Raw genomic sequence first — 12,600 nt, 5'->3', positions numbered from 1 at the left:
TGTGCGCTGCTCTGGTTCACTAGAAGCGGCTTTGTCATGCTGGCCACATGACCTGGAAGCGGTACGCCGGCTCCCTTGGCCAATAATGCGAGATGAGCGTGCAACCCCAGAGTCGGTCACGACTGGACCTAATGGTCAGGGGTCCCTTTACCTTTACCTTTTTAAACATCAATAAGAACTTTGACGGTAAGAGCTATTCTCCAATAAAACGGAGTACTTTTGGAAGGTGATGGGCTCTCCTTCATTGGATGTTTTTAAGCAGATGTTGAATGATCAACTGCCATGAATACTTTAGTTGCAATTTGTGCATTGCAGAGGATTGGACTAGATTACCCTCAGACCCACTGATTATGGGTGTGACTCATAATTCTACACGTTTCATTATAGAATGTGTGGAAATTGCATAAGAGAAGGAGATGGAAATTGCAACTTCATAGTGCCTTATGCCCTCATTATAGAAAGTCATAATACAGAGAAGGATTTTAGACTTGGTCTGGTAGAACGCTGATACCAAAAAAAAAGCCAACATGTAAGCTCTTTTCATTTCAGTGCAACTGACTTCCAAACAAGGATGTATGAGGCCTCAGCAAAGTCTCTCATGTAGGTAATTTTCAAACAGGAAGTTGACAAAGCAGGATCATTAACAGCGGCACATTAAGCTTGCCAGAAGTGCAACACCAAAAACCTAATGTTATACGCAAATGTAAACTAGATGCAGTAGTTAGAGCTGTAATTCAATAGCTAATTAGATGGCAAAAAGGCAGCAGAACCAAGCATCTGCCTCCAACATGCCCAAGTAAATTTCTGCAAGACTTTTTATTTTCTACAGAAAACAGAGGAGAAGGAAGTTGGTTCAAACTCCAGCTAGTTTAATTCCTCCTTGTATTTCCTTTTCAACTGCTTTGCTGATCTTCTGAAAGTCTGCTTGTCTACTTGTAGTAACTTTAAGTAATTTTCATGCTAGAGCGTTTGCCTGCTTTACTCTTCAGTTTCTTCCTATATATGAAATTGCATGTATGACTTGCTGTGGGGGTGCTTAACTCCCTTTAACAGGAAGTGGTTACATCGTGCTTTCCTCTTTGCTTTCTTTCTGTTGCTTCGGGGGAAGAGAGATTTGTGTAGCTTTCACATACGTAACTGCTTCATGTTTTCCATTTGCTTTTTTGAAGCTACCGGTGGATGTTGGTACAGTGGATAAGAACATCATGTGTAGCAAACTGTAGGTAAGGAAACTTCATTTATTTCTGAAGTCTTACATGCAACCTGTTGCTAGATGTGCATGATAAAATAAGCACAGCACATGGATGGGGAGAGAAACCGATTGCTTTGCATTGTTATGTTAGATGTAGTAGAAAATACAGCAACAACTTATTCAAAGAAGCCTCCAACATAGATAAATAATGTGAGAAAGGGTCCAGATACTGGCATCTGTATTTGCACAGGGAGCACAAACAATAATAACTTTTACATTTTCAAAGGCTTAACTGGTTTTGTCAAAAAAACGTTTACCAGCTTTGGCGTGTCACTTCTTACAGAAATGTGCTCGGCAAATGGTTTTGATTGAGAAAGGTATGGTGAATATAGAGGCAGTGAAATAATGAAGAAATTAAAAGATGTTACGGCATGATGATAAAGCCACATTAGCAAATTTTGGTAAGAAGTCCCACTGCTGAAGTTTAGCAGCAATAGTAATAAACAGTGGGAATGCTAGTAAAAATAGTATCCTGTGGGCATATCATTAAGAATGAAAAACGTGCTCAGCTACAGTATCGCATGTGCACTAAAAATCAGTGGTGGAGCCATATCAGCAGCAATGAAAGTTAGGAGATTTCTCCAAACGCTAATGCAAAAAATGTCCAACAGAGGCAGAGAGAGCACAAACCAGCTCTGCTCTACAATGCTTATGGAGAGACAGAGAGGAAACGGCTGCCTTCTGCATCATTAACTGGATCCCCAGAGTTACAAATTCTTGAGCAATGGATAGTTGTTGTTTTTCTGAAAAGTTTGTATCTCTGAAAGTTCTCCTTTCCAGACGTCTTTCTGCCATTTTCCTTACCTCCCCACACCCTCAGAGGGGAGGCAGCCACCCCTCTATCTTCTCAGCTTTCTCCAGAGCCACCCCCCATAACGACCCCTAATATCTTACTGAAAAGACTTTCCCCTTTAGTTCCTCAGTAATTGGGTAGTACTGTATCAGTAGCTTCCTGGAATGAAGATTAGGTGGCTTTTGCTTGACTGCAGAGTACTGTATCTGCACAGTGAAAGTCAAATTCTAAGGTTACATCTTAAAACATACAGATGAGTCTTACAAGTCACACCAGTCTCCCTTTATTTACCCTGTTCTGCAAATCCTTACACAAGAAACTGCCTTTTACTAGACCATACTATCAGTCCATCTAGAACATTACTGTCTACATTATATTGCAGCAGCTCTCCTGGGTCTGAGCTCTTTCACTTCACTTGCTACCTAATCTCTCCCCTTCACCATTCTCAAAATGGAAAGTGTGATGGAGAACTTATATGTATGAAGACAAGATCAAGTCACACAGTTCTTCACCTTTAAAGAAGGTGAGGGAGAGATCAATATAACTGGGTTTCCACATCTATGAGTCTAAACTTTGCTAGATCCCCTCACGTGTGTGTAGGTTACAAAAGGAGATGGTACAGTATATGAATCCTAAGGTGTACTGCTAGCTTAGTAAGTGTATATAAATAGAGCCTCTGAAAATATGTGCAAATTTCCCTTGAGAATTACAATAGAAACCACAGCCTCTGCAAAGAGGATCGTACCAAGTGAGATAACAGAAGCAGACCTTCCTTCGCTGCTTCAGTAATATTCTTTGCATATTTCTTGTACCTACACACTCCTTCCAGAACAGAGTTTATCTTTAGACAGTTTTTTTTATAAAAAAAGATAAATACTCTTGACAGCTGTATGCCCCATCATGCTTTGAGTAGACAACAAAACAAAGAAGAAAATGAATGTGAATATTGATAGATCTCTAAGATCACTTTAGCTAGTAGAACACTGGTCAGTAACTAGTTCTATCTGGGTGCCACTTTGAGGATCAGATTATAGGCGGTGGACACTGTCTTACTGCCCATTGCCAATCCATATACTTGCCTGGGAGGTTTCATCAGTCAGGTTCAGCCCCCAATTTATCCAAGTCAATGGACCTCAGGTACTGAAAATGGGAAAGGCCTTTGCCTGAGATCTTTGTAAGGTGTTTCCAGTCAGAATTAAACTATTACTCCAGTCCAGTCCAGTGCTGCCCAACTCAGCATAAGTGAGCTTTGGGTTTTCAGAAGACGTGGAACCATGCTTGAGCTATGCAGATGGTAAGACCCGATTCTCAATGGCTAGATCAGGCTTCCTCAACCTCGACCCTTCAGATGTTTTGAGACTACAATTCCCATCATCCCTGACCACTGGTCCTGCTAGCTAGGGATTGTGGGAGTTGTAAGCCAAAAACATCTGGAGGGCCGAGGTTGAGGAAGCCTGGGCTAGATTCACCAGATTCAGGAACAGCCTTACCATTATGCTGGTGCCTGGGGAAGGAGGTTTTTGCATGCCATTAAAGATGAGCACATTGCCAATTATTTAGTTTGTTATACTTTAGCACCATGAGGTGGAGTGCTGTTTGCATTTTCTGCCTCAGATTCCAAAGTCTCTTTGGCCATCTCTATTCGGGAATCAGGTTTGCAGTTCACTCCCATATAAGCAAATAAATAGCTGGCATTTACTTCTGTGGTAAAATGTAGGGCACATGGGGACATTGTTGTGACAGAAGCACAATCTCATCCAGAGAGGATCAATGTGTGTCTGTAGAATAAATGCACCACATTTGCACATAATGTGAAAGCATGGTTTATCGCAAGGAGGAAAGAGACAGAGGAAGGTTTCAGGCTCATGTGCTTCTCTCCTCTCACCCGCCTGCCACTCCTCCTGTCGCATGGCTGGGAGAAGGACCTCAGTTTCACTCTCCATTAATTTGTACAAACTAGAGATCATGGCTTAAAACAAAGGCCTGATTCTCATGTAACACCGTGGCTTAGTGTGATGTGGATGGTGGATTAGTGTTACGTATGAACCGGGCCATAGAAATGTGCTGCATCTACAGAGGTCATTGCCATAGAGAAGTCCTTTCCATATGCATGCTCAATCCATCATAATGGTAGTAACCATAATGGCAAATACAAATAATAGCTGCTTACTAGAAAATGAATAGCAGTTCAATAGCAAGATTAAATGCCATTATGGGATGTTTGTGCAGACTGTCATAAGAGATAACATTTGATATCTAGGACCTTTTGGGGGTGTATACCTTCAAGCAGCAAGTTGCAGAAATTAAGACCTCCTCAGAAGAGGAATCAGGATGCAGCATGGCTTTCACCATCTATTTGCTTTATGTTTAGGTACACATATCACATGAAAAACAGCTGATGCAGACAGATACTTCCTAGCAAACATTTGGAAAATGTTGCTCTGCATTTCATCCGGAAGATGGCATTCTTTGCATCAAAGTGCCTATACTTCCCACAGCTCTTGGGCTTTCCTTAAAGATTTCCCACCTAAGCACAAATCTGGCCTGACAACCCTATAGTTAAAAGATATGGCAGATTTAATAATAGCCCAAGGTCCCAAGTACCAAAAAAAAAATCATGTTACAATTTAAGTAAAATGGATGAAGCTTTGAAAATGTGTTCTCTTTCTGAAACTAGATAAGCATGTTTAGTGTTTTAAAAGCACTGAACGATGCCTGAGAACATGGCTAATATTTGAGTGGAAAATATATCCATTAGCAACACCTTGACATGTAGCCAAGGAATTGCATATTTTAGTGACATCTCTACCAGTGACCTTGATGTCCGATGCTGACCCCTCCACCCCCACTGCAATAGCAACATGTTTGCCTCTGCTTTGCTCTAGCCTGTAATTAGTTCCATAACCATCTACCTATTTTAGTTGGCATATAAGAGGTTTTATGGGGTGCATTTTGAAACATAATATATGAAGCAGGCGTGCATGCAACATCCTCCTCTGGTCTTTCTGGCATAATCGGCAAAGGCCAAACACTTCACTTTTAGCCTGTGAGCAAACTTGAGATATCTGTCTCAGATGTGAACATGGGAAGACCAAAGGCAAACTGTAAGGCCTGCCAGCTGGATGTACTGGAAAGGTTACTGAAAGATTACACAACAGAAGAGTGGCCTTTGAGATAAAGATAATCTTTTATGTAAACTTCGCTCTTGGACGAGTTGGTGAGTAATAAGGTGCCCTAGATTATTGATTCTTCTGATAGATTTTTAAGAGATACTCAGCTGGTTTCACTATTATTTTTCCTAAACTGGAATAAAACCTGGATTAATGCACAATGTGTTTAACCTTGTCTTCTTACTGCCTAAAATGGAATAAAACCTAGATTAGTGCATGGTGTGCCTGACCTAACTGGCTATTATATTTTTCAGGTTGACATAATAATCATGCAGCGGTTAATGTCTGCTGATACCAGTGCAGAAAAGCTGCATCGTTCCCATGAAAGCACAGGTGCTGTTCAGATGAGGATCAAAAGTGCCAACAGCCCCCATGACAGGCACAGCCAAAGCAAATCTATGATACTGTCTGATAATGTGAAAGTCATTGAGCCCGTAAGTACTGCTCTACAATAATTTTCTGTCTCCACTCATTTGTTTTGTTATATATATTTTGCATTTTTTGAAGTTTTCTGAAACTGATTACATTACCTTCTCCAGTATTGCGAGGACTAGAGTATCAGGAAACTTTGCCGGAGACACCAGAAAACCATTAATCAGCTACTGTTTCATACCACCGAAATTTGTCCTTCACCATTGCATAGGTTAGCAGCAGCAGCATGGCGGTCACACCTTATCAAACAGTTATATGCCTATTAGAATTGAGTCATTATTGGCTCCCTCACTTACAGATCACTTTCTCCCAATCCTTTCCACACCAGCTCTGGGGTGTGTTCTGTCATATGTGTTGGACCTGATGTAATTTGAGACAAGCCCATAGTTACATTGGCAGCCATGAGGTGCCATACTTCTTCAGACAAGCTTGCACTGAGAGGTGTGTTGAAGGCCCCCAAGACCAAAAACCTTGTGGTTCCTCAAAACCATTCCTGTCTTAAGTTCCCTACACCAGATACAGATGCTACAATTGATGTGTGGACATAGTATCTGATGAGGGAAATGATATATTTATAGATACATTCATATATTTATAAATAACAGCTACTTCTCCTTTCTGCCCAAAGAGATACATCTGGGAAACATTTGCATCTTCCCCTTCATCCAATCAGGTTTCAGTTACAAAAGCCAGAACAGCGTCTCCCCCTTTATCCAAACAGGTTTCAGTTACAAAAGCCAGATCAGCGTGTCCTTCCTGGACAAGATCAGAGACAGTACCGGTAATTGTCTTTCCATTAGCTGATCTGGAATTTTCTAGTTTCACCTTAACAACTTCAGGGAACCACACAGCAAGGCTACTAGTATCAAAGCTGGGAGATGGGCTGGAAGGAGAAGTAGCTTGAAGACAGACTTCTAGCCCAGCTTTTCCTCACTTGACACATCCACCCCGTCACCATATCACTCTGTGTCCATTATAATCCCAATGGTAGTCCTTTACTACCATACTACCTGGAAGGACAGATCGTGAAGCTGAGGCTCCAATACTTTGGCCACCTCATGAGAAGAGAAGACTCCCTGGAAAAGACCCTGATGTTGGGAAAGATGGAGGGCACTAGGAGAAGGGGATGACAGAGGACAAGATGGTTGGACAGTGTTCTCGAAGCTACGAACATGAGTTTGACCAAACTGCGGGAGGCAGAGGAAGACAGGAGTGCCTGGCGTGCTATGGTCCATGGGGTCACGAAGAGTCGGACACGACTAAACGACAACAAGTCCTTTACTAAACTACTGTTTTCATAGGGGCTGTGCCAATTCATCGTACCCCATCCTCCTAGACCCTGCCACACCCTCATGTGCCTTAGAGCTGCCCCTTTCCTCCTCATGCTGCTACTGAGGCCAAGCCAGATGAAAAGTCAACCTGGTAGGAGCAGCAGTATGGGAAAGAGGCCAGAAGTGGTGGCTGATCAGCCTAATATTTTCTGCTGCTGGCCCTGCCTTATCCATACTGACTCTTCATCCTAATAGTGGATTACCAGGTATGCTGGTTGCTGCTTCTGACCACCTTCTTCCATCCTGAGCTGTTTTTCCTTCTGAGCCAACTCTAACCACTAATTCTAACCACTGGTGGCAGAAGCAGCAGATCCCCAAGCTTGCCATGGAGGAGGAAGGTGGTGAGTAGTGGTACCTGCTGCCTGGGCTTCTGGATCCTGTGGGCAGCGGCCCTGGGCTGGCAGGCAGAGGAGCTAGCAGAGCAGGGGGGCTGCTGGTGCCTGTCCTGGCTGTCCCTCTGCATGTCACCTGGACCAACTGCCTCTTGTAAGAATAAATAAAAATGGGCAAAACATTGTAGATTTATTGTTCACCTGCTGTTATGAAAAACTGTAACTGACACAGTAATATAGTTTTCCTCCAAATGTTAGCGTCGCTTAGAACATTTCATGCTGGCTGGCACAAAAGGCAGGGGGAAGGAAAGTAATTTGCCTGCATAGGATGGGGCCAGAAATGGCATTGTGTAGGATCAGTGACACTTCACAGCTCTCTTTTTCCCTGCTGGGTAAGCATTCCTCAGCTGAATAAACTCTTCTGTGAGTCCCATGATGAATGACCCCATGGGGAGTGGGGTGGGCATTAGAATTGCGGGAAGCGGGGCGGGGGGGGGGAGGGAGGGAGGGAGGGATGAAGGTGTTTAGTTTCCCTCTCCCTGCAATCACCCTTGTGTTGCTCAACTGACTAGGAAACAGCTGAGATTGGTTAAAAGGGGGCTGGATTGAAGGGGAAAGGGCTCCTTTGGAGGAAGAGTAGGATATAAATTAAGTAAATAATGGTAAAAAACAACAATCCACCACTTTATCTGGAGCCCCTCCCACCTTCCTACTTCTTGCCTAATCAGTATGGAGGTTATGTTGTGGACCATGTATAATTCAGAAGTGGGCCAGAAGCAGCCTGGGGACTGCAGATTGTAAACGCCTGAACATTCTTGGAGATTATGCATACTGCTCAGAAAATGTGCATATTGCCCAGAGAATGTGCAAAATGAAGTTGAGATACGTATAACCCCATAGCCTGTTGGGAATTATGCCTGGAGAATGTACAAAATTCCCCAGGCACATTCCCCAGGCCTGTTGGGAATTATGTACAGAGGTGGAACCTCTGTTTAGGAACGTGATCCGTTCCACGGAGGCGTTCTAAACGGAGGCATTCGCTCCCCGAAGGTATGCTTCTGCACGTGCGCGAAGTGCTGATAGAGCGCTTCTTCGCATTTTAGGTACTCATCCATCCACTCACCTAATGTCATCTTTATGACCATTCATATTCCCACAGTTCATTGGTATCACTCTTATGCTAAAAATAATGACACTGTGGCTTCAGTAGTCCAATAATTCAGTGGCATTTTCTGCTTTGTTACGTAGTTTGGGAAAGCATTTGAAGAAGTCTTGCATCTCTTTATTACATAGAGTAAGAAACTTGTTCAATGGGAAATTTTGGGTTGCCAGCTGTGCCCATGTAAAGCTCTTACTAAACAACCAAAAATCCTTTGTGTTGCAGACATTGGATTATATTTCTGAAAGTCACGGCCTAACATTGTATTAAGATAGGTAAATGAGAAATGAAAGCTCTTCCTAGCATGTAACATTACACTTGTTAATGTACTATGATTGAGATTATTTGTGATAGTTAAAATCTGGAGTCTGAAATAACCCTGACACATGGCAGAGAGAGCCAAGTGGTACTGGATTTGTTTATTTTATCCCTGCTGAAAATATTTAAGCACTAATACTTTAGAGGTGAACTCTGTTGCCAGTCATGTCCCTTCCCTTTTACTCATCCTGTGCTACTAAACAAACTGATTGGTGTGAGCCTCCCTTGGTTCATTTTCCTCCATAATGGCTGCAACTTGCAGCTGAGGCCATATGATATTGCAAAATTATTTATGCAATGTTAGTCACTCGCTTTGGATTCCAGCTCAGTTTTTCAAATCAGAGCAAATAAGTGAAAGCCCCAAAACTGCACTAGCATCCCACACCAGCACCAAAAATTTCTCTTTTCAGAGCCATCGAAGCTATTAATTGGCTATTCTGCTGATATGACAAGCCCCTATGAAATATTCAGCTATTTAACTGAGACAGTAAATGGAATAATCTTGCTGCAGTTGTTGGTCTCCCCCCCCCCCGCACCCGCCCTTCTGCTATTTTTACCTCCATGTTCAAATGCAAAATTAACCACAGCCGTTTCATCACCATAGCTCAGCAAATACATGATTTTAATTATTCTTCTCTCAGTTGGCAGAAGTAAATCTTTAGTTCACAGAAACTTGCATTGCATTTCAGAACTGAATCCCTCCCCCCTTTTGATATCAACCTAGTAGCTGATGAAACATTCATTTCCTTATGTTTGCTTTCCAATTTAAAACTATCACTTGCTGGCGACACATTTGCACGTAGTTCTTAAAAAACACACACACCAACCCCCAACCCCCATAAGTGAGATGTTCTGTTAGGAAGTTAAAAGAATGTTTACTGTAATTTATTTGGAAATAGTATAATGTATTATCAGTAGGAACTGTAACTTTGAAAAAGTTTAAAAGTTAAGTATATTTAATGATGCCTAACATATTTTATTGGCTGTGTTTAACAAAAGGCACTAGGCTGCAGTTGTTTTTGACAAGCATGAAAACATCACAGCATGAGACTGCAAAAGGAATTATGTAGAGAAATTACAAGTGATCCATCTCTCAATGAATTATCCACCTCAATAGCCTGCAGAACTCAGCTACCAATTAACACCTACTTTATTACATGTTGGGATGTACTTAATAACTTTCATGTGTTTATGCACTATTACCTTGACTGATGCCTCTTGTACAATTAGGCATAATTGGCATATCAATATGCAAAAGTTAAAAGGATTAACCCTCTTAAAACTAATGAGCATTTCTGTATCCAGCTGCTAAATGAGACAAAATTAGCATTTTTCACTTTTGGGCAGGATTTTATCATGCAGTTTCTCATTGTTGGTATTACCTTGTTACATAACTTTCGGTCTGGGATGAGGCTGGGTGGGGTGGAGAAGAGAATACTTGGGGATGATAAAAGAAAAAGGGATTCTAAAAAGTTCCACCAGACACCCAAAATTTGCTGCTGGGTTTTCCACAAGCATAACAGTTGCAATTTATGTTCTTTTGTAGGGAGCTGAAAAAGTTGTGCTTTCTTAGCAGCTAATTATAGAGACGCAGGGTATGTCTTTTCACCATGCAAACTTGGCTCTGATATAATAGATTGAAAGCTTGCCATGCTCCTCATTTCCTCGCTCTTTCTCGTATTTTCATCTCTCTCATTTTTCCATGCAGAGTTTCCTGACTAGATATTGACAGAATGCAAAGTATTTTGGCATATTTGCTCGAGCGAGTCTGTCAAGTGGCTGGTGAAAGGCAAACAGGAAAGGCCCAAAGTCTTAAGCAAAACCCCAAACATTACAAAACACATCCTGAAAAACTAGTGGGATTCTGAATGGGAACAATTCACAGAAGTACATGTTGGTTGATTGTTGTGCCAAGAGTCCTAGAACAGAGAAGATAAAAATCTTTCTCTGCCCCATATTTTTGAAATTAAATTACAGTGGTGCCTTGCTAGACGAATTTCATAGAATCATAGAGTTGGAAGAGACCACAAGGGCCATCCAGTCCAACCCCCTGCCAAGCAGGTGACACCATCAAAGCATTCTTGACATATGGCTGTCAAGCCTCCGCTTAAAGACCTCCAAAGAAGGAGACTCTACCACACTTCTTGGCAGCAAATTCCACTGTCGAACAGCTCTTACTGTCAGGAAGTTCTTCCTAATGTTTAGGTGGAATCTTCTTTCTTGTAGTTTGAATCCATTGTTCCGTCTCCACTTCTCTGGAGCAGCAGAAAACAACCTTTCTCCCTCCTCTATATGACATCCTTTTATATATTTGAACATGGCTATCATATCACCCCTTAACCTTCTCTTCTCCAGGCTAAACATACCCAGCTCCTTAAGCCATTCCTCATAAGGCATTGTTTCCAGGCCTTTGACCATTTTGGTTTCCCTCCTCTGGACACGTTCCAGCTTGGAACGAATTTAATTCGTTCTGTGAGTCAATTCGTTTTGTGAAAAAAACCTTTCGTGCATCCCATAGGAATGCATTGAATTATTATTATTATTATTATTATTATTATTATTATTATTATTATTTGCCCATTAGGAACATATTAATTGAATTTCAATACATTCCTATGGGAAACCACGATTCGGTAGATGAATTTCTCACAAAACGAATTCGTCTTGCGAGGCAACCTCCGCTCGAAAAATCTCTTCGTTAAGCGAAAAATTCGTCTTACAGGGCATTCGTCTAGCGAGGCACCACTGTATGTCAATCACATTTGAAAGCTACACCAACTATATTGCAGTTTGTGGGATTTTATGAAAAGGTGTACCTGTATAAATCTGGCAACACCAAACAAATGTATATCTATTTGGCAGAGCAAAAGTCCAATATAGCAGGAAGCAAAGCAGAAGAAGCTGGAAATATCTGTACGCAGCTTCATGCACCCATACACAGATCTTTCTCCTAGATTTGTGAGTAGATTATACCCTGATTTTGTAGGGTTTCCCAATAAGCATTTTAAAGTGCAGCCTCTATAGATCTGGCAATTTCACTTAAATATAATTATTGTCAGTTTTATTTGGATTCCTTTACTGTGTAACCCATCCTGGGACCTTTGGGTGACAAATGGGTAATAATCATCAGTAGAAAATAAAATATTTAATGAGCACTATTTTAATGTTAATCATTTATATATAAACATGCTTTAAGTATTTATGTGTAGAACATAACTCTACAGATGAAAATGGGCAAAAGCTGCTACTATGGTAAGTCTAGACTTGGCCGAGAATCGGAACCCATAGCTATGAAGCTCAGCACTTTGTTCACCGATCCATTCTGGTTCATTGGGAATGTGTAATCATAGGGTGATAGCCTGTGATGCCTGTCGATGAGTGAAACAGACTTCTTCTCACACAATAGGAATTCCCTTTCCTCTCCTATTCCATGCCTCTCGCCCATCACCCATACAAATCTCTTTAGCAGGGCTGGGAAAACCTCTGTAGAAGATTTTGGGGACGGTAGGGGGGGGTGGAGGCTGCAACATTAAGTTTTGTAGTGGATTAAAATACTTTCACCAATTAAGGTTCACCAATTAATGGGGGACCAGATATTTTTTTAAAAAAATCACAAGTAATTTTTAATGCACATACTATAAGAACTGCAGGTAGCAGATTTTATATTGCAGGAGACTTTCCTAGTACTACTATACTGCTCAACACAGGATGGAAGTTGCTTCTAACATAGTTTTCTGTGATGCATGTATCATCTGAAAATGTAGAAATTACACCCCCCCCACACACACACACAAAAAGCAATTGATTTGTTCA

At 41.5% G+C, this 12,600-nt stretch overlaps 1 protein-coding gene across 4 annotated transcripts in view; it reads left to right on the top strand.

Annotated features, from left to right (window-relative positions):
* The first annotated feature begins 777 nt into the window (after nucleotides 1-777).
* Nucleotides 778-12,600, top strand: part of ARHGAP15 (Rho GTPase activating protein 15) — a 373,834-nt gene continuing 362,011 nt past the window's right edge. Inside the window, exons 1-3 of one of the 4 annotated variants that reach the window (XM_088661719.1) lie at nucleotides 778-796; nucleotides 1,170-1,223; nucleotides 5,470-5,649. In XM_088661719.1, the coding sequence (XP_088517845.1) occupies nucleotides 5,485-5,649 (165 nt within the window). In that variant the 5' untranslated portion in view covers nucleotides 778-796; nucleotides 1,170-1,223; nucleotides 5,470-5,484. Of the gene's footprint in view, nucleotides 797-1,074; nucleotides 1,224-5,469; nucleotides 5,650-12,600 lie in introns of those variants that run through there. The other 3 variants (XM_088661732.1, XM_035130906.3, XM_088661727.1) reach the window with 3 other exon arrangements.

This window comes from Zootoca vivipara, chromosome 1 (genome assembly GCF_965207765.1).
Source record: "Zootoca vivipara chromosome 1, rZooViv2.hap1.1, whole genome shotgun sequence".
Classification (NCBI taxonomy): domain Eukaryota; kingdom Metazoa; phylum Chordata; class Lepidosauria; order Squamata; family Lacertidae; genus Zootoca; species Zootoca vivipara.
This window is presented reverse-complemented; position numbering and strand designations above follow the sequence as displayed.